We start from the raw sequence: 20,602 nt of genomic DNA, 5'->3' as shown, positions 1-20,602 counted from the left end.
GTCAAGATTTACTAATTGTGCAATTGAAACTCATCTTAGAGAAACTATGAGAGTATTCAGATATGTTAAGGAAACACTCGACTTTGGCATTAAGTTTAGTACAAGTTTGAAGTGTTCTTTACAAGGTTATTCAGATACTGATTGGGCTGGATCTATTGATGATATGAGAAGTACTTCGGGCGATTATTTTAGTTTTGGTTTACGAGTGTTCTGATGGTGTTGTAAGAAATATGTGATAATTGTACAATCCACAATAGAAGCAGAGTTCATTGTTGCTACTGCTGCAGCAAATCAAACTTTATGGCTAAGGAAAATACTAATTGATATGAGTTTGAGACAAGGAGATTGATAGATGTATTTGTTGACAACCAAGCTGAAATTTCTATCTCAAACAATCCTATTAGATGATGTTCGTATTAGATGATGTTTGTTGGATGATTCTTGAGCGCTAATTCGGTGGTATGCTGCATCTTTTTTTATTTTTTAATTTCGGTTATATTGGATCATAACCCTTTTCCATCCTTGAAACTTGTTTGAAATGAATTTTTCTTCACTTCTTTGACTTTATTTTTAAACCTACAAAATATATATAAAAGAATTAATAGACATACATATTTTTTATTTTATTTTATTTTTTATATTTTTTGGGTTATATAAATAATTAATATGAGATTTAAATTAATACAACATTGATTCCAATTTATTTATTTAATTTATTTGAGCCTTTTAAAATTAATTTGAGATAAGATGAACACAACTTTTATCTCAAATTATTATTATTTTTATTTTGGCCTTAATTAATTGGGGTTAATTAATTCAATAATTAACCCAACTAATTATATAATTTTATTTTGGCCTTAGTTTTGACTATTTTAAATTTATTTATTCAAATTAATTATTTAATATTTATAAATTGTGGTAAATTTTAGTGTCGTACAACAAAAAAAAACAAAAATTAATAAAATATAAAATTAGTGTAACAAGATCAAATATCAAGAAAATCATTAAGTTCAACCAACCGTTAACACCAATTTTCTCTATTAGACATCTTCTTTCGTCACAATTATAACGTTATTGATAAGGATGATAATGGAGCGGTCAGAACAAGAAATTCATTTATTATTCCCGCCCGTTCTACTTCTAATTTTTTTTACTACCATCTTTGTCTAATTCGGTTTTAGAGAATTAACATTGTTTATACCATATTTTTTTTATAATAAAAATATATATAAAATATTTTTATATAATATATTATAATATGATGAAAATTTTAGTATTATGGACGGAATTTTGGAAGAATAGGGACGAGACATAAATACCCCTCTCTGCCTCATCTCCGATCAACTACCATTCTAACCAAAAAAAATCGTCAAAAATAGAGAAATTTAAATAAAAAATAAAGTGAATTATAATTGTCGTACTTTAGTAAACGTATTGATAGACGCGATCACCGAACTACCTACAATTCATTTGGAGTCAAATGGTCCACCGATCATCTATAGAAATAAATTAGGTAGAGCTAAGGTAAATTTAAACCCACCCAAAAAATATATATTATGAATATAAGAAGTTAATATTACCCCATAATTCTCTATTTTTTATATTCTGCTTATTCCCTATTTTCTACTTCACTTATTCCCTATTTTATATCTTATTTGTTGGTATTGCTCATCAATTCTATTTCTAACAATAATTCTCCATAATTTTACGATATAATCATAAATTTATTTATAATGATGTATAAGATATTTATAACTGATTTTATATAAGTTTGAGTGAATTTATAACCTTGGGAATTTATAATATTTTTTTTCATTTTTAGTTTTTCATCCTTGTGTTTTAAGTGTTTAAAAAAATGTTCACTCTATTTACTTTCTTCTCCTTTTTCATCCTTACTCCAATTACTTGAGTAATTGAGTTTATCTTATAATCCAATATAAACATTGTTTTGATAAATTACTTACTCAAAATAACAATCTATAGCAAATAGTGTACGGATATTTAAAATAATGGAACATCAATTTGTTGCAAAGAAATTAAATACATTGATATCTTCATTTTTTTTTAAACAGATAGTCAAATTAGTGAAAACCATTCATCCATCTACCGTCTCTATAATCCAAAATTAATCTATTAAAAATGTTTAAATTTCATCTTTTAACAACAAACTATCATTCACCCTCTATTTGTATTGCACCAAATCTGAAAATAAAAACGTATATGTAAATAAGATGTTATTAAACGATATAAGATAAGACATTCACATCTAAAAATAATGTCTTGTATATGAACCAAATATGTTGGAGTATCTACGTGTATAAAATTTGAAAGTCAAGATCCTCGATTTAATAAAAGATGGTTCGATCAATTTATGTTGATTAGATTAATTAATCTTCTTTTGACATTACGTGTTTCAATTGTTATAATTGAACGGACATTGTCAACAATAAAAAAATGTAAAAAATGTGAAGACGTAACTTTGCAATAAAAAGAAATGATGATTTTTTTTTTTCGATTATACCCTAATAAGTTTTATGTTCTAAAATTTGGTAAAACTCAAAGATTATAATATAAATTCATTACATTAGAGGTAACACAGATGCAATAGTTTGGATGATTGTGAGAATGATGAGTAAAATTGCCGCAAAAGTTGAGACAGCTGCCCATGGATTATTGAAATAATCATGCCTCAATCTAGCCTTAACCACATTCCAAATCTTATGATAATGATCGTTCACTTCTCTACACACGTCAGTGTAAAAGAAGCACGGCGAAGTTATCACGCCTTCACCGAGCTTATTGAAAAGTCTAGCCACTTCCTCATCCTCTCCTAGCAGATTCACTATGATCCCCTTCATTCGAAGCGCATTCACATCTCCTTCCGTATTAATCAATTGATCCATGAATGTAATGTTGCTCGAATGCGATGAGATTTCGTAGAAAAATCTCTGTCGAATCGTCGACTTTGAACGACGGTACTTCCATCAAGCCATTGTTGAACTTGATGTCGAACAAGTTTGTGTCGTCGGTTAATGAAATCGAGTCCAAAAGCTCGATGCCTGCGTAAACTTCTCCAGCCTTTTTGAAATGGATTCCGGCTTCACGGAGTTCGACTGCGCTGTGCATCTGGTCGAACACGTTGTAAGTCGCGCCACCTTCGAGTCGCGACAATTCAGATGGAGGGCGACAAAGAAGGTGGACCAATTGGAGAAGATGCTTGATATCTCGTTCGTTGAACGATCGCGAGAATATCGAAACAGGGCATATCTTTGGGAACATACTCGAGAAAGTCATCATTGCCATGTTCATGAAAGGTTCCACTTCTTTATTCGCATTCATGTTAATTTCCTCGTTCATTTCGTATAACTCGACGAGAATAAAGTAAGGAATTTGATTCTCTAACAATAACAAATCGCGACATACTTGGATCCTCATCCAATCAACGGAGAAGATAGGATCTATTGATCTATCATCATCTATCTCCGATATTTTTCGTACAAACTCAATGATAAAACAACCATCGAGTAACATCATTTTTAGGAACTCGATTGTGTCAAAATCTTTTATAGCTCGATGGACCAATTTATCCAAGGCTAAAATGTACCTCCCCGCGCTATTTTCTCTTCTTCTTTCGAGGAAGGAACGTAGGTATCGAAGTTTGGTTTCTTCCATCGAGGAAAACTTGGGGTTGTCGTGTCCACGATGGTAAGGTCCTATAGTGATCAACTTTGGCGTGTAGGCATCGGGATTGGATCTTCGAAGCCCGTCGTGAACCCTAAAGATGCATGGACTTATAACCAAAGGTGACAAGCTATGGACCTTCCCATCAATTACTTGTGTCAATAACTTGTTGTGACATTCCTCATGTAAAACTAAATTAGGACCATTTCTTGTCTTGATGATCTTCTTTTCTTCCATAAATAATTTCAAATAATTATATTTTGAATGTGTTGAAGAACTAAAGTAAATGAAGAATTATGTGAAGGCAAGAGCTTAAGAAAATATAGAAAAAACAACCAGTCAAAACCATCTTAAATGATCTCATGCTTGTTCTTAAAAAAAATGGATTCAAGCATTAATTAGTGTTGATAAAAGAATTAAAAACAATGAAAATCACCACCCCTTAACAATTAAATAGGAAATAATCTACATAAATCTATTTTTTATTTTATGTAAATAAAGTTGAAGGGTCAAAGATCAAAAGTTATCTGAGATTTCACTAAAAAAAAATAAAGTTTAAAAATTGTTTAAGTGATTCTTACTAAAATTCTTCAAAGTTGTCATATTAGAGATAATGTTAAATTAAACATGAATTTCTATTTTTTTTTAAAAAGACTTTTCATTGTTACATAATAGACTAGGAAGTGAGGTAAACTTTGGTAATAAATAAATACAAAATTAGCAACACAAATCATGAGCGGTATATAATAGTATCATGTTTATGGGTATCTATTATTATCTAATTTTTATAAATATAAAATGCAAATTTTATTGATTTATTAGGTGGGGATTTTTTTCTATTTGAAAAAAAATTAAAAAAAATAGAAAAAATCGGATTAAATATATAACTCACAAACAAACTTAAACAGGTGCAAAATTTGTCGTCAAACAGACTCAAACCAAGGAATTTAGGGTTAGTATCAATCTCTTATTACCGCTAGAGTAGAAGAGAGGATTATGTGAAAATAGATAATATTCAATTTTTTTTAATTTTTTCAGGCATTTTTAATTTTCACATAATTAAATATAAACCATCAATCCCATCATCATAACATGATGTCATTAGATTTCAAAAAATAAATAAAAAATAATGCTTTTTCAAAAAATACATGATGGCATTAATAGACAGTCTAAGCCACATCAAAAGTGATAATGCACACAATATATCCAATCAGCAAAATACTGATAACATGTTATCTTAGATCAAATAAAAGAAACAATCATCATATACCAAAAAGCTGAATTTTTTTTCATGTGGATGAGGCAAATATGAGTCATTATTCAACTGAAAACTCATAACCAACTTCAATGCCTTTTCCCACCACCCCTATAAATATATGTATCTTCCCAATTGTCCACTCCATGAACATGTCCTTTGTTCATACTTCATTCCAATAATAACTAATCGACTCGACCACCAAATTAATTTGTCGAAGTTTCACTGGATTTCTGATGCAGCGTGCGTGGCTAGGATGAACCTTTATCAAGATTCGTTGATTCTTACGAATACCGAACGTTGATAGATATTGAGGAAACCTCGTTTTCTGATTAATAATCTTCCCCTAACAAAGTGTTTTAAGATCCTTTAAATACTCAAACCCTAGCTTGCAAAAGAAATAAACAACTTTTAATAAATTGCAAAAAACACCCGAAACTAATAAAAAAATGCGATTTTGAGCCCCTAAACGTTTCCGCCCGAAAAACACTAGGCAATCGTCGAAATCTGACACTTGCGAGATATTTTCGGATGCTGCAACTTTCGCATAAACGCCTCTTCGACTCGCACCGCATCATTCCCCCCAGGGTAGAAAAGATTCGTCCTCGAATCTGGAACCGCATCATCCTCATCAGAAGAAGACTCACCCACAAAAGGAACAAGATGCTTCACATTGAACACATCAGAGGTACGCACATGGCTGGGAAGGCGTAAACGATAAGCATTGGGGTTGATCTTCTCCACAATCTCAACAGGACCAATCTTCTTAGCAGCAAGCTTGCTATATTCATGAGCTAGAAAACGATCCTTAGTCAGAATAGCCCACACAAAGTCACCAACTTCAAAATCAACAGCACGCCTTCTCGAATCAGCCTTCTCCTTGTACTTGGCAGTAGCAGCAACCAAGCGGTCATGAGTGGTCTGATGAACCTGAGCCAACTGACCAACAAAATCCGCAGCAGTGGAATGAGGACGCACCTTGCTGGGCAGCGCTAACAAATCAAGAGGAGCACGCAGAGACAGCCCGTAAATCACATGGAAAGGACTGAAACCAGTGGAGCGATTAACAGCATGATTGTGAGCAAACTCGGCCTGAGGCAGCTTCAGATCCCAAGCCTTAGGATGATCCCCAATTAAACTGCGCAGAAGGTTCCCCAAAGACCTATTAACAACTTCAGTTTGGCCATCAGTTTGCGGGTGATAGGCACTGCTAAAATTCAGCTGAGTATTAACCAAACGCCAAAGACTCCTCCAAAAGTGACTCACAAAGCGAGTGTCCCGATCAGAAACTATGGAGGCAGGAAGTCCATGAAGGCGATACACATCCCTGAAATAAAGCTGTGCAACAGCCACAGCATCAGAGGTTTTCTTGCAGGGAATGAAATGAACCATCTTCGAGAATCGGTCAACCACCACAAAAATCGAATCAGAACCACGCTGGGTACGTGGCAGCCCAAGGACAAAATCCATACTGACATCAGACCATGGTTGAGTGGGAATAGGCAGAGGCAAGTATAACCCGGCATTAGTCGAAGCGCCCTTAGCCAACTGACAAACACGACAACGAGCAACAAAACGCCCCACCTCTTTGCGCATTGAAGGCCAGAAATAAGAAGCTGCAAGAAGCTGGAAGGTACGATCACGCCCAACATGGCCTTCTTTGTGGAGTTCCTGAATCATCCTCAAACGCAGGCTGCAATCTGGAATGCACAGCTGTACACCGCGGAAAAGGAACCCATCCTCCAAGACAAAGTCCCTCGAATCCCCCTGTTGGATGCGAATGAGGACCTGAGAAAAGAAAGGATCATCACGATAGAGGTCCACAAACGAATCAAAGCCGGGTACATGGACACGCATCTCCGCCAACAGCCCATGACGACGACTCAAAGCATCAGCCACGCGATTAGACACACCAGCCTTGTGTTTAATCACAAAAGTAAACTGCTGTAAATAAGAGACCCACGAAGCATGACGATGAGAAATCTTGTCCTGACCACCAAGATGCTTGAGGGAATCATGATCCGTATATAAGACAAACTCCCGCTGAAATAAATAATGACGCCAGTGTTTGACTGCCTGGACAATAGCATAGAACTCAATATCATAGGTACTGAAACGAAGTTTAGCGCTAGACAGTTTCTCACTAAAATAAGCAACAGGACGCCCAGATTGGCTAAGTACAGCCCCAATACCCAATTTCGAAGCATCACAATGTAGTTCAAATGGCTGGGAAAAATCAGGAAGAACCAAAATAGGGGCTGAAGTGAGTCGGTGCTTGATCTCAACAAAGGCAGCCTCGGCATCATCCGTCCAGAAGAACTTAACCCCCTTCATACAATCAGTGATAGGAGCCGTAACACTACTAAAGTGAGGAATAAAACGCCGATAGAAGGAAGCCAAGCCATGAAAACTGCGAACTTCAGTGATCGAAGAGGGGCGGGGCCACTAATTGACAGCCAGTACCTTACTCGGGTCCACTTTCAGGCCCTCCCGAGACACCACATAACCGAGGAACTGGGTAGAATCAGTAAGAAATGTGCACTTCGAGGAAGCAGCATAGAACTTGTCACGCCGGAGAACAGATAACACCTCACGAAGATGGGAGAGGTGTGCTACCTCGCTGTCACTGTAAATCAAGATGTCGTCGAAGTAAACGACTACAAACTTCCCAATGAAAGGGTGAAGAGCCTGGTTCATCACACGCATAAAGGTGCTAGGAGCATTCGACAGACCAAACGGCATAACCAGCCACTCATATAAGCCCTCACGAGTCTTAAAGGCAGTCTTCCACTCATCACCCATGCGAATACGAATCTGATGGTATCCACTCTTGAGATCCAGTTTGCTAAACACAGAAGCACCACCCAACTGATCCAACAAGTCATCCAACCGGGGAATAGGAAACCGATAACGCATTGTAATCTTGTTGATAGCACGACTATCAATGCACATACGCCAAGACCCATCCTTTTTTGGGGTAAGAAGGGCCGGGACAGCACAGGGACTAAGGCTCTCTCGAATGTGTCCCTTAGCCAGCAAGTCCTCCACCTGTCTACGCAACTCTTCATGTTCTTTGGGACTCATGCGGTAATGAGGACGGTTGGGTAGGGCAGCACCTGGAACCAAGTCAATGTGATGCTGGATATCACGCAAAGGAGGCAAGGCACAAGGCAGATTCTCAGGAAAAACATCTGCAAACTCCTGTAACAGCGGCTGCACTGGAATAGACACCTCAGAACTAGCACCACAGGTAATCAGCGAACAAAATAGAGCAAACACCATGCCTGATTCGACCATGGCGGTTTGAAAAGGACCCCGAGACAACAATGTGGCAGGGGGGGACACATGATGAGTGGGGGCAGCACCCTTCTTGGGCTGATTTGGCATCAACACAATCTTGGTACCATGAAATAAGAACGTGTAGGTATTAGCACGCCCATCATGTATAACAGAATGATCAAACTGCCAAGGGCGACCAAGTAAAAGGTGACAAGCATCCATAGGAACCACATCACAATATACAGCATCACGATAATGGGAACCAATGGAAAAATTAACAAGTACGCGCTTCGAAACTGTAACATCCGTACCTTGACTCAGCCAGGACAAGCGATAAGGCTTGGGATGAGATTCAGTGGACAGACCCAGCTTCGAAACTGCAACCTCAGAAATCACATTCTCACAACTCCCAGCATCAATGATGAAGGTGCAAACTTTGCCACCGATGGTACAAGTGGAATGGAACAGATTATTGCGTAATCACTCGTTGTCAGGAGCACGAGGGGTTAAACATGATCGACGAATCACCAAAAGGGGGCCAACATCACCAGAAACATACTCCTCCGCTGCCTCATCATCATAAACATCATACACTGGGGCTGAATCTGAAGGAAGAGCAGAGTCAGGATCATCCACCTCAGTAAAAAGACCACGATTGGTGGACTTTGGGTTGCGACACTCTGCTTGGCGATGGCCAACTTCACCACAATTGAAACAACGCAAGCCACCGGGACGTCCCTGCGGGGGGGCTGTAGTGCCGCGAGGGGGGGCTGGGGTGGGATGGGCCGACTGGGAAGAAGAACCAATGCCACTAGTGGGGACAACCTGTTTTCCAAAGCTACCCGAACCGCGCCTGGCTAGCTGTTTCTCAGCCTGTGAAGCACGCTGATGTGCCTCAGAAACAGTCAAGGGATCAAACATATTCAAAATATCCTGCAACTGGAGGCGAAGGCCACCAATATAGCGAGAAACCAACTGGAGAGGGGACTCAGACAGGTCAACACGAGCCACAAAGGTGTAAAACTCAGTGGAATAGTCATCCACGGAACGAGAACCCTGACGAAGATTCTGGAACCGCTGGTACAGGTTACGTTCGTAATTATATGGTAGAAACGCAGCCCTAATATGCTTCCTGAATTTGTCCCAATTCGTGAGCTTTGCCTTACCATGACGAACACGTGTCTGTTTCAACTGCTGCCACCATGCTTGTGCACGACCATGTAAGCGGATCGTAACAAGGGGTACACGACGATCTGCAGGAACTTCCTTGAAATCCAGAATCTCTTCAACCTGAGAAAGCCAATCAATAAACTCTTCCGGTGATAGACTACCATCGAACTTAGGGATGTCCACCCTGAAAGCCTGCTCCCAGCGATGATTGGGGCGTTCAGGGGATCGATTCCGAAGACCACCGAGAGGGTTTTCATCTGTCATCGTAACATCATCTTCAGGGTGGTGCATGTGCATAGATGCATCCATCCGTTGCGTCAACCATTCAACCTGCCGCCTCAAATCGTCGTTATCACGGCGAAACTCAGCGTTTTCACGTCGCAACTCAGCAAGGTCACCATCATCAGCACCAGGGGTAGGGTTGCGCGGCTGTCTTCGGGGCAGCATACCTCAGGGTCGACTGGGCTCTGATACCAACTGATGCAGCGTGCGTGGCTAGGATGAACCTTTATCAAGATTCGTTGATTCTTACGAATACCGAACGTTGATAGATATTGAGGAAACCTCGTTTTCTGATTAATAATCTTCCCCTAACAAAGTGTTTTAAGATCCTTTAAATACTCAAACCCTAGCTTGCAAAAGAAATAAACAACTTTTAATAAATTGCAAAAAACACCCGAAACTAATAAAAAAATGCGATTTTGAGCCCCTAAACGTTTCCGCCCGAAAAACACTAGGCAATCGTCGAAATCTGACACTTGCGAGATATTTTCGGATGCTGCAACTTTCGCATAAACGCCTCTTCGACTCGCACCGCATCAATTTCCCATCAGCTCAAACAGACTTTTGCTTGATCATCATGTTGGATCATTGAAGTTCAATCAGAGTAAGTTTTATTTTAAGAATTTCAAGTTTATTATTTTTGTTTCCATTTTCTTCATGTTTCTTTTGAATATATCTGCAGTGGTAATAATAAAGAAAAGACCAACTGAAAGAGCAGCTCATGCAGTAAACAGCATTCTAGAGCATGGTAAATACTTTTTGCTCCCCACCAATTTCTTCCATATGCTCATTAAATAAATCATAAAATTAACTGTTTGCTAATGAAAATTGTATGTAATTGCTTGCAGTAAAACTAGGCTCCAACATAAGTGCAATAGTAAAAGGGAAGTTAAACTTAGGAACCAAAATTGTCCAAAATGGTGGAGTGGGGAAGGTTTTCAAGCATAAGTTTAGTGTTGAAATTGGAGAAAAGATCTTAAAGTCTTCTCAGTGTTATATCTCCACAACAGCTGGTCCCATAGCCGGTCTTATTTTCATTACAACTAACAGGATTGCCTTCTGTAGTGAAAGATCCATCAAACTCAAGTCCCCAAATGGAATGTCAGCCAGAGCCTATTATAAGGTGACAATTACAGACTTATAGTTCTATAAAATAAACAAACCATTATAGTATAAATTAAATTCTATGAATACTGAATGGTGGATTGATTCATATCTTATGCAGATATTGATACCACTAGAAAAGATAAAGGGCACGATCGTGAGCCAAAACTCGGAGAGACCATCGCAGAAGTACATTGAACTTGCTACTGTGGATAACTTTGATTTTTGGTTCATGAGATTTCTCAATTATCAGAATACTTACCAATACATTATACAAGCTATTTCTCTACAACATTTCTTTCAACTCACTTAGATGTGCATGATGATCATAAGATCATTTTAGTTTAGTCTTCTTTAAAGAGTATTTTTCTATGTATCTTTGTAAATGGACATCATTAACTATGATAATCATTCTAATGTAGGCCAATATAATTTATGGGAATTTTGGTAATTAGTTGTAGTATTCAAACTGTTATGCTGAAAACTAGTTAAGAATTCGACAGCTCATTAGTCATAATTAGTGCGCGTAAATAATATGTATTTAAGATGTAGCATCATAAGAATTGTTTCATTTGAAATCATCATTTATATATTATGAACTGGTTAGTGTAAGAGCTTCCCAGTGCTGACTGATTTTTTTTAAAGATTATGGTGAACCTCAATTCTTTCACATTTGAAAAATCTACTTCTTCCTTTAATACCACCTCAAAAGTTATCATTCACACAACATATCCATGTGTTTTGATTTCCACTAAGAAACACTTATGACTGTGGGATCGTGCTATATTATTAAATTAAAAAAAAAAATTGTTCGAAAAAAATGAAGGGATGAAGTCTAGTAAAGCTGCATTCCCCAGTTTTGGAAAATCTTACTAATCAGTTCAAATATGGAAAGACACACAGACAGACAAAAAGACATCTATTATCTAATCTAAAGCTAATTTGAGATGACACTTTTATTCATGTGGATGAGGCAAGCATGAGTCATCAAACAAATAAAAGCATGGAACCAACTGTCATGCCATTCTCCTCCATTCCATATGGTCTTTAATTATAAATAGTGCCCACTTCAAGAACTAGTTTTTGATCATTCCAAGAATTAATTAAAATCAAGGGTTTGTATTCTAAAAGCTATTTCTCTACCTCAATTCTTTCAACTCACCCAGAATTGATGATCAGAAGATCAATTTTTTAGTTTTTGGACTCTTTCTTCTTATAAACAAGACTATACTATTGTACAATACCAAGAAATTTCATATCATTAACTATTGATAAGTATTCTAATGACAAGTTTAGACAAATTAAGACTATATTGCTTTATGTAGTAAGAAATCTGTTTTAATTATGAACAACTTATACAAGAGCTTCCAAATAAAAATGATTAATACATTTGAAAATATATGAAAGATTACACAAGCAATACAGAGAAGAATAATTGAAAATATATAAAAGATTGCATACTGTAATATTGCCCACAAGACAAATTAAAGAATAGAATACACATACATACAATTTGATTCTATTATGACAGGGTCTTGATAGAGTTTAAACTGTTATTTAAAGAATTAACCGAAGAAATGCGGTTCGCGAAGATACCTAATGGGTAGTTTGGTACTGAGCCACCCCAGTTACTGGAACTACCTGAGCCAAAAGAACCAGTAACTTATTTTAAAATGTTTGTAAATTACATATTTTTATGTCTGTTTCTCAAAAGAATAAAATTGTTTTAGAAATATATAAAAATTTAAAACAATTCAAACATCATATTCAAAAATATTTTAAAATAAATGCAATAAAACAAAAATTAAACTCAGGTTTAGATCAAAGACTGGTTTCGCCCACTCTCCATCCTCGATATGAACCTGGCCATGCATCTCATTTCTCTACCATCCCCGACACAAATCCAGCGAGTGGGTACCCATTGTCATCCATAATATTATAAATATAAAGTGTAACACTTTGTAATTTTTTCCTTGATAACATGCAAATGTTGTAATGCTCTTTCTGGTTGTGATAATTTTATTTTATGACCAAATTAATTTGAAGTGGGGACTCACTTTATTTTTGTTCACCTAATGATGGCATTGGAGAGTCTAAGCCACCTCAAAAGTGATAATGCACACAATAAATCCAATCAGCAAAGTACTTATCACATGTGTGTTTGCCTTTTTCATTTTTGAGTATTAAATGTTATAAATTAAAGTCCATTAAGCTGGCCTCCCTAGCTTTGGAAAATCTTGCATGAAAAGGAAACAACAGTCATCAATGACAAAAAAAAGCTGGATTTTATTCATGTGGATGAGTCAAATATGAGTCATCATTCAACTGAAATCTCATAACCAACTTCCATGCCTTTATAAATTCTTCACCACCCCATATAAAGTATATGTATCTTCCCAACTGCCCACTCCAAGAACAAGTCCTTTGTTCATACTTCATTCCGATAATAACTAATCCTACGCGACCACTGAATTAATTTGTCGAAGATGAAGAATCTCATGAAGACTGTTGAAAGTTTCACTGGATTTCCCATCAGCTCAAATAGGCTTTTGCTTGATCATCATGTGGGATCATTGAAGTTCAATCAGAGTAAGTTTTATTTTATGAATTTCCAGGTTTATTATACTTGGTTCCATTTTCTTGATGTTTCTTTTGACTATATTTGCAGTAGTAATAAATAGAAAGAAAAGACCAACTGAAAGAGCAGCTCATGCAGTAAATAGCATTCTAGACCATGGTAAATACTTTCCTCCCAACAATTCCTTCCATATATTCATTATACAAATCAAGATTCTCATGAAATTTGTTATGTAATTTCTTTCAGTAAAATTAGGATCCAATATAAGTGCAATAGTAAAAGGGAAGTTAAGCTTAGGAGCCAAAATTGTTCAAAATGGTGGAGTGGGGAAAGTCTTCAAGCATAAGTTTAATGTTGAAAATGGGGAGAAAATCTTAAAGGCTTCTCAGTGTTATATCTCCACAACAGCTGGTCCTATAGCTGGTCTTCTCTTTATCACAACCAACAGAATTTCCTTCTGTAGTGAAAGATCAATCAAATTTAAGTCTCCAAATGGAATGTCAGCCAGAGCCCATTACAAGGTGACTTACAAACTTGAATTCTATGAAACAAACGATTCATTTTACAATAAATTTTTGGAGTATTGAATGGTTAACTTATTCATATACATCCTATTACAGGTATCAATACCTCTAGGAAAGATAAAGGGCACGATTGTGAGTCAAAACAAGGAGAAACCATCGCAGAAGTATATCGAACTTGCTACTGTAGATAACTGTGATTTCTGGTTTATGGGATTTCTCAATTATCAGAAGACCTACATTAGCATTCTAAAAGCTGTATCTTTACCTCATTTCTTTCAACTCACTCAATAGTCATTAGAAGATCATCAATTTTCTTCTTCTCTAGAGGATTATATATTGTGTAGTACCAAGAATTTTTTAGTATCTTCTTTGTAAATGGCTATCATTAACTAATGATAAGCATTCTAAGGACAAATTTATACCAATAGAATTTTATGGGAGTTTTTGTAATTTGTTGTAGTATTCACACTTATCCTGAAAAATGACTTAAGAGTTCAACAACTCTTTTGGTAAGCTTCTTTACAAAAACTTAGATCATTAAGCTTTCGCATCATAAGAACTGTAAATTCATTTGTTTTGGTTGTTGAAATTGAAAATCATCATTCATTATGAACTAGTTAGTATACGAGCTTCCAAATGATGTTCACAGAACAAAAATAGACAAGAAAAATAGAGAATGCACCTCAAACACATTTGGGTGAGCCTCATTCTTTTCCCTGCTTGAAAATTAGTATTGGTTTTCTTAATCATTTGAAAAATCCTACATAATTAAAATATTGTAGATGCTTATTTAAAAAACTTGAAACCGATCTAACCCATTAGGATAACTCAAATGGAAAGAGTTAGTGCTTAAAATACAAATGTTCAGTTAAATTCGCAAATAGATCGCCTGAAACCGATCCAAATCGCTTAAAGAATTATGGGTAGGCCTTCATTCTTGTGGCTATCATACCATTATGAATTCAACCCAACTAATGTCAACAAAAAGAATTTATATATTATTAATGTCATTGAAACATGAATATTAAATGAAAGAAGTTAAAATTGTTTGTTTATTTGAAATTATAAAAATTAAAAAATATAAAAAAAAAAACTAAAAAAAAGTCATATTTACAAAATATTAATTAAATAAATTCATTTATTTGAATAAATAATAATTAATTTATAAATGTAATAACTTTTTTTCTTCTTCAAATGAAATAAAATGAATATTATTTATAAACTTGTAAGTTGTAATTGCTCTACTATTTTAAGAGTTAATCTAAATTAGACTAGTTTGTCTTTTTTTAGATTAGTAAAATAGAAAGAAGTAAATGTCATTTTCATATTTAAACTAACATTGACACTTAGAAAAAGTAAAGCTGTATTATAAATTAGGTAGGGAATTTGGGTGAAGATTGACATGGCGTAATCTGATTGGTTGAAAAAATTAAATAATTTATCTCTTCTCTCTTTTCTTCCACTTTTATCAAATGTATAAAACCTTTTTTTTCGGATTGAAACAAACGCGTGTAACATTACTTATTACTTTGAGATGACCGAACCTATAATTTTTTCTTCAAAAACTTGTCTATTCCTTTCGTTCTCGAAGTATTATCAATGGGAATGTAAATTCTTACTTTTTAGGATTATGTAATTTTTTCTTTCATAACTGATATTTTTCAGTCTGCAAATTAAAATCACATATAAATCTTTATTTCAAGCCCCCACCAACCCACCCACCCACCCAAGGCCAAATTAAAGTGGTTTTCTGTGATTGAATATTCTATTTATTCCTTTAAAACCAAAACCCCTCCCCACATATATAATGCCACCTCAAAAGTTATCATTCACACAACATATCCATGTGTTTTGTTGCTATTTCTGGATTGCATGTTCGAGATCTCATCCCCCAATCAGCCTACCTCTGTTTGCTTGGGATTTTTTTTAATCACAATCTGATCGGAAGATGTTTGTGGGTTTAAATAAACATTTGTTTGTTGATGATGAGATATAAATTTATTTCAATTTAATCTAAATGAATGATTTCAAACAAGGCTGAAATGATAGTTTTATTTTCAGCAAAACTAAATGTTGAAGGAATAAAGTCTAGTAAGTTGCCTTCTCTAGTTTTGGAAAATCTTACTGACCAGTACCAAATATGAAAGGGCACACACACATTCAAAAATACATCCATTATCTAATGCTAACTTGAGATGACACTTTTATTTATGTGGATGAGGCAAACATGAGTCATCAAACAACGGAAAGATTTGAACCTGTGGTAGAAATCGAATAATAGCACCTGTTTAGCAATTCAGAAATAGACAAACAACAACAAAATCTAACAATTCTTTTTCCTTTTTGTGTAATCAAATAGGCAGCCAAAACAATTGAGCATCAAACAATCAAACAATCAAACAAACAGAGAACAGGACACCAAGATTTTACGTGGAAAACCCAAATTAGGTAAAAATCACGGGACACTTCGGCCACTTAAATCATCCACTATATCAAATGGGTATACAATGTAGTTCAATACAAGCCTAGAGTTAATCTAACAAAAATTATCAATTGACCTCATCCTAACTTGTCATTCACATACATTATCATTATCACTAAAGATGGCTATCAAATGGAGAAGAAATTAGAAGAAGAACCTGCTGCTTCAATTCAATGGATGACTTGCTGCTTCAATGGAGGAAGAGAGAACTTCAATGGAGGAAGAGGGAGAGAGAACAAAAACTATTTGCTGTTTTTTTTTCTTTTTGATTAAATATGCTCTAATGGGCTTTATTAATTTGTCAGACCCAACTTCCAAATGAGCTGACCCAACAAATTTCCCCCGTCAGCGCAACTTCGCGGGCTCCAATAAACCCGCTCTCTCCCTACAATCTTCAAACTTGTCTTTAGGCAATGACTTCTTAAACATATCGGCACCATTCTCACTTGTATGAATCTTCTCCAAGTTCAGCTCTTTTGCCTCAAGCACATCACGTATCCAATGATATCTCACGTCGATGTGTTTGGATCTCGAATGAAAAGCTGAATTCTTTGAGAGATGAATGGCACTTTGACTGTCGCAAAACAAAGTGAACTTCTCTTGTTTTTGACCCAACTCTTGTAGAAACTTCTTCATTCATAGCACCTATTTACATGCCTCAGTAGCTGCAATATACTCAGCTTCTGTAGTAGACAAATCAACACACTTTTGTAACCTTAACTGCCACAAAACAGCACCGCCTGCAAAGGTAACCAAAAAACCTGATACAAATTTTCTTGAATCAACATCACCCGCCATATCAGAATTTGTAAAACCTTCCAAAATAGGAGTATCACTTCCGAAGCATAAACGTGCTTTCGAAAAGCCTCGAAGATATTTGAGAATCCACTTAACAGCCAACTAGTGTTCTTCTCCCGAATTGGAGAGGTACCGACTAACAACACCAACCGCGTGTGCTATATCCGGTCTAGTACATACCATGGAATACATAAGACTACCAACTGCGGAGGCGTAAAGTATATTCTTCATATCATCTTTCTCTTTCTAACTTGTAGGACATTGTTTAGAACTCAATTTGAAATGACCTGCAAGTGGAACTGAAACCAGTTTTGCATTTTTCATTGCAAACCTCTCAAGTACCTTCTCAATGTACTTCTCCTGTGATAGCCAAAGTGTTATGTTCTTTCTGTCTCTTGTGATTTCCATGCCTAGGATCTGCTTCACTTAACCCAAATCCTTCATCGCAAAAGACTTGTTCAAATCCATTTTGAGCTTCTCAATTTTCGCAATATCTTGCCCAACAATCAGCATATCATCAACATAGAGCAGAAGAATAACATAATCATCAATACCGTATCTCTTGATGAAAACACAATGATCAGAAGTAGTCTTATTGTACTCATTTGCTTCCATGAAGAAGTCAAATTTTCTGTACCATTGTCTAGGCGTTTGCTTGAGCCCATACAAGCTTTTCCTCAACCTGCAGACAAGATCTTCTTTACCTTTAACTTTGAAACCCTCAGGTTGTTCCATATAGATCTCTTCCTCCAAGTCACCATGGAGAAATGCAATCTTCACATCCAGTTATTCAATTTCCAAATCTTGACTAGCAGCCAATGCTAACACAACTCTGATGGATGACCCCTTCAAAATCAATCCCCTTTTTATGTCCAAAGCCCTTCACAACCAGTCTTGCTTTGTATCGAGGTTGTGAGTTATTCTCTTGATGCTTCAACTTGAATACCCACTTGTTCTTCAAAGTCTTCTTTCCTTTCGAAAGTTTCACCAAGTCATAAGTCTCATTCTCTTGCAAGGAATTTATCTCTTCTTGCATTGCCACCGACCACTTGTTCTGGTTTTCATGAGACAATACTTCTTGATAGGTTTCTGGTTCTCCCCCGTCAGTCAACATCACATACTCATTGGGAGGATACCTACTAGAAGGTTGTCGCTGCCTACTAGATCTTCTAATATGTTGATCATCAGGTGGCTCTAGAGAACTATCATCATCTTGTTCAGCTTCATCTGTTGGCTCAACATCAACTAGAGGAGTCTCATCAACCTCAACTTGGGCATTTTCCACATCATTGGGCTATGATTGTGGTGTACGAATCCTACCATTGTCAGACAATTCCTTCTCCGTAGACTTCAGCTTTTCTTTTTTCTCAAAGTCTTCAATGATCTGATCTTCAAAAAAAACCACATCTCTGCTTCTAATGAGTTTCTTGTTAATCAGATCCCAACATCGGTACCCAAATTCTCCGTGGCCATACCCAATAAAGATACACTGTCTCGTCTTGCTATCAAGCTTAGCTCTCTCATCTAGAGGAACATGAACAAACACTTTACAACCAAAAATTCTCAAGTGATCATAAAAGACGTCTTTACCTCTCCACACTCTTTCTGGAACGTCGCCATCTAAAGGAGTTGAGGGTGAAAGGTTTATCAGATCAATCACTGTCTTCATTGTCTCTCCCCAAAAGGATTTTGGCAACTTAGCATGAGACAACATACACAAAATTCTCTCATTGATAGACTTGTTCATCCTCTCTGCAACTCCATTCTGTTGAGGTGTTTTTGGCACAGTCTTCAAAAGCTTGATCCCATGACTTTTACAGTATTCTACAAATGGTCCTCTGTATTCGCCACAATTGTCCGAACGAACACATTTCAACTTCTTCCCAGTTTCTCTCTCCACTTCAGCATGAAACAACTTGAAGTAATCCAATGTTTGATCATTAGTCTTCAAGCAATATGCCCACACCTTCCTTGAGAAATCATCGATAAAAATGATGTAATAATGAGCACCACCTAAAGTCAAGGAATCCATAAAACATATGTCTGTGTGAACCATATCTAGGATATTGGGCTTCCTAGATGGAGAGAAACTTTTGAAGGAAACTCTATGTTGCTTACCAACTAAACAATCTGTGCATGTCTTCAAATCTGTGGACTTTAAGCCCTAAAGATCGATTGTCTTGGAGAGAACTCGCATGCCATTTTGACTTAAGTGACCAAGTCACTTATGCCAAAGTTGTGCTGAACAATCATTAACTGCATTTGCTTCTCCCCTGTAAGACTTAGTCTCTATCACATAAAGAGAACCGACCTTCTTTCCTTTAGCTATCACCAAAGACCCCTTAGAGAGTTTCCATTTTCCTTCACCAAAGTAACTATGATATCCCTCATCATCAAGAATACCAGTAGAGATCAAATTCATCCGAATATGAGGAAAATGTCGAACATTCTTCAAAATTAGCTTGCATGAAGTGTTAGTATCCAAACATACATCTCCTTTTCCAACAATCTTACACGTAACATGGTTTCCCAACGTCACTGAACCAAACTGTTCACTAGTGTAAGAAGCAAATATATCACAACGATTGGTGACATGATAAGAAGCACTTGAATCTACCACCCATTGTGTATCTTGAGAAATAAGGTTGATACTATCATTGTCGTAAACAATATCGATGTCGTTACCACCCACATCTGCAACCTTACTACTTCCATCTTGCTTATTCTCCTTTTGTTCCCGCTTCAAAGATCTGCACTGATACTTCTTGTGTCCTGGCTTGCCACAATGATAACATGTAATCTCTTTCTCGAGCTAGATGTTCATGACCTGTCTGAACTGTCACTGCGATTCTTTGGAGTTTTACTTTTACTTCTACCCCTTCTCTCGGTCACGAACACCTGACTTGGAGTCGAGAAACCATTTTCTTTTCTTCTAGCCTCTTCATTCAAAACGCTCTCTTTCATCATTTTCAAAGTGAGCTTACCTTGTGGAACAAAATTGGTAATTGAAACCACAAGTGTCTCCCAACTATCAGACAGGGAATTAATCAAACACATAACATGAATCTCATCATCAAATTTCATTCCTATCACAACCAACTCATTTAGAATCCCCTGAAAAACATTTAGATGCTCGGACATAGAAGACCCATCTTGATATTTCAACGAGCAAAGCTTCCTAAATAGAAATGCTCTGTTTTGAGTGTTGTTCTTCTCATACAGTTCACTCAAAATAGTCCACACTTTATAAACATTAAGTTCAGTAGCAATATGCTGATACACACTGTTTTCAACCCATTGCCTGATTTTACCAACTGCCTTTCTGTTCAGCTTCTTCCAATTTGCATCTGTCATAGCCTCTGGTTTTCCTTTATCACCCAAAATAGTGTCTTCATAATAATAATTACACAATAAGTCCTCCATCCATGACTTTCAGATTGTGTAATTGG

At 36.3% G+C, this 20,602-nt stretch overlaps 1 protein-coding gene and 1 pseudogene across 1 annotated transcript; one reads left to right on the top strand and one right to left on the bottom strand.

Annotated features, from left to right (window-relative positions):
• Positions 1–2,579: 2,579 nt before the first annotated feature.
• Positions 2,580–3,918, bottom strand: LOC124924711 (annotated as a pseudogene).
• A 9,135-nt stretch (positions 3,919–13,053) lies between these two features.
• Positions 13,054–14,300, top strand: LOC124927904 (GEM-like protein 6). Its single transcript, XM_047468409.1, has 4 exons — positions 13,054–13,360; positions 13,440–13,508; positions 13,596–13,870; positions 13,970–14,300. Exons 1-4 carry the CDS (start codon positions 13,258–13,260, stop codon positions 14,162–14,164), a joined length of 642 nt encoding a protein of 213 aa, XP_047324365.1. The 5' UTR covers positions 13,054–13,257; the 3' UTR covers positions 14,165–14,300.
• The last annotated feature ends 6,302 nt before the right edge of the window (positions 14,301–20,602 follow it).

This window comes from Impatiens glandulifera, chromosome 2, assembly GCF_907164915.1.
Source record: "Impatiens glandulifera chromosome 2, dImpGla2.1, whole genome shotgun sequence".
Lineage (NCBI taxonomy): Eukaryota > Viridiplantae > Streptophyta > Magnoliopsida > Ericales > Balsaminaceae > Impatiens > Impatiens glandulifera.
Note: the sequence above shows the minus strand (reverse complement) of the source record. Positions and strands in the feature narration are given on the sequence as shown.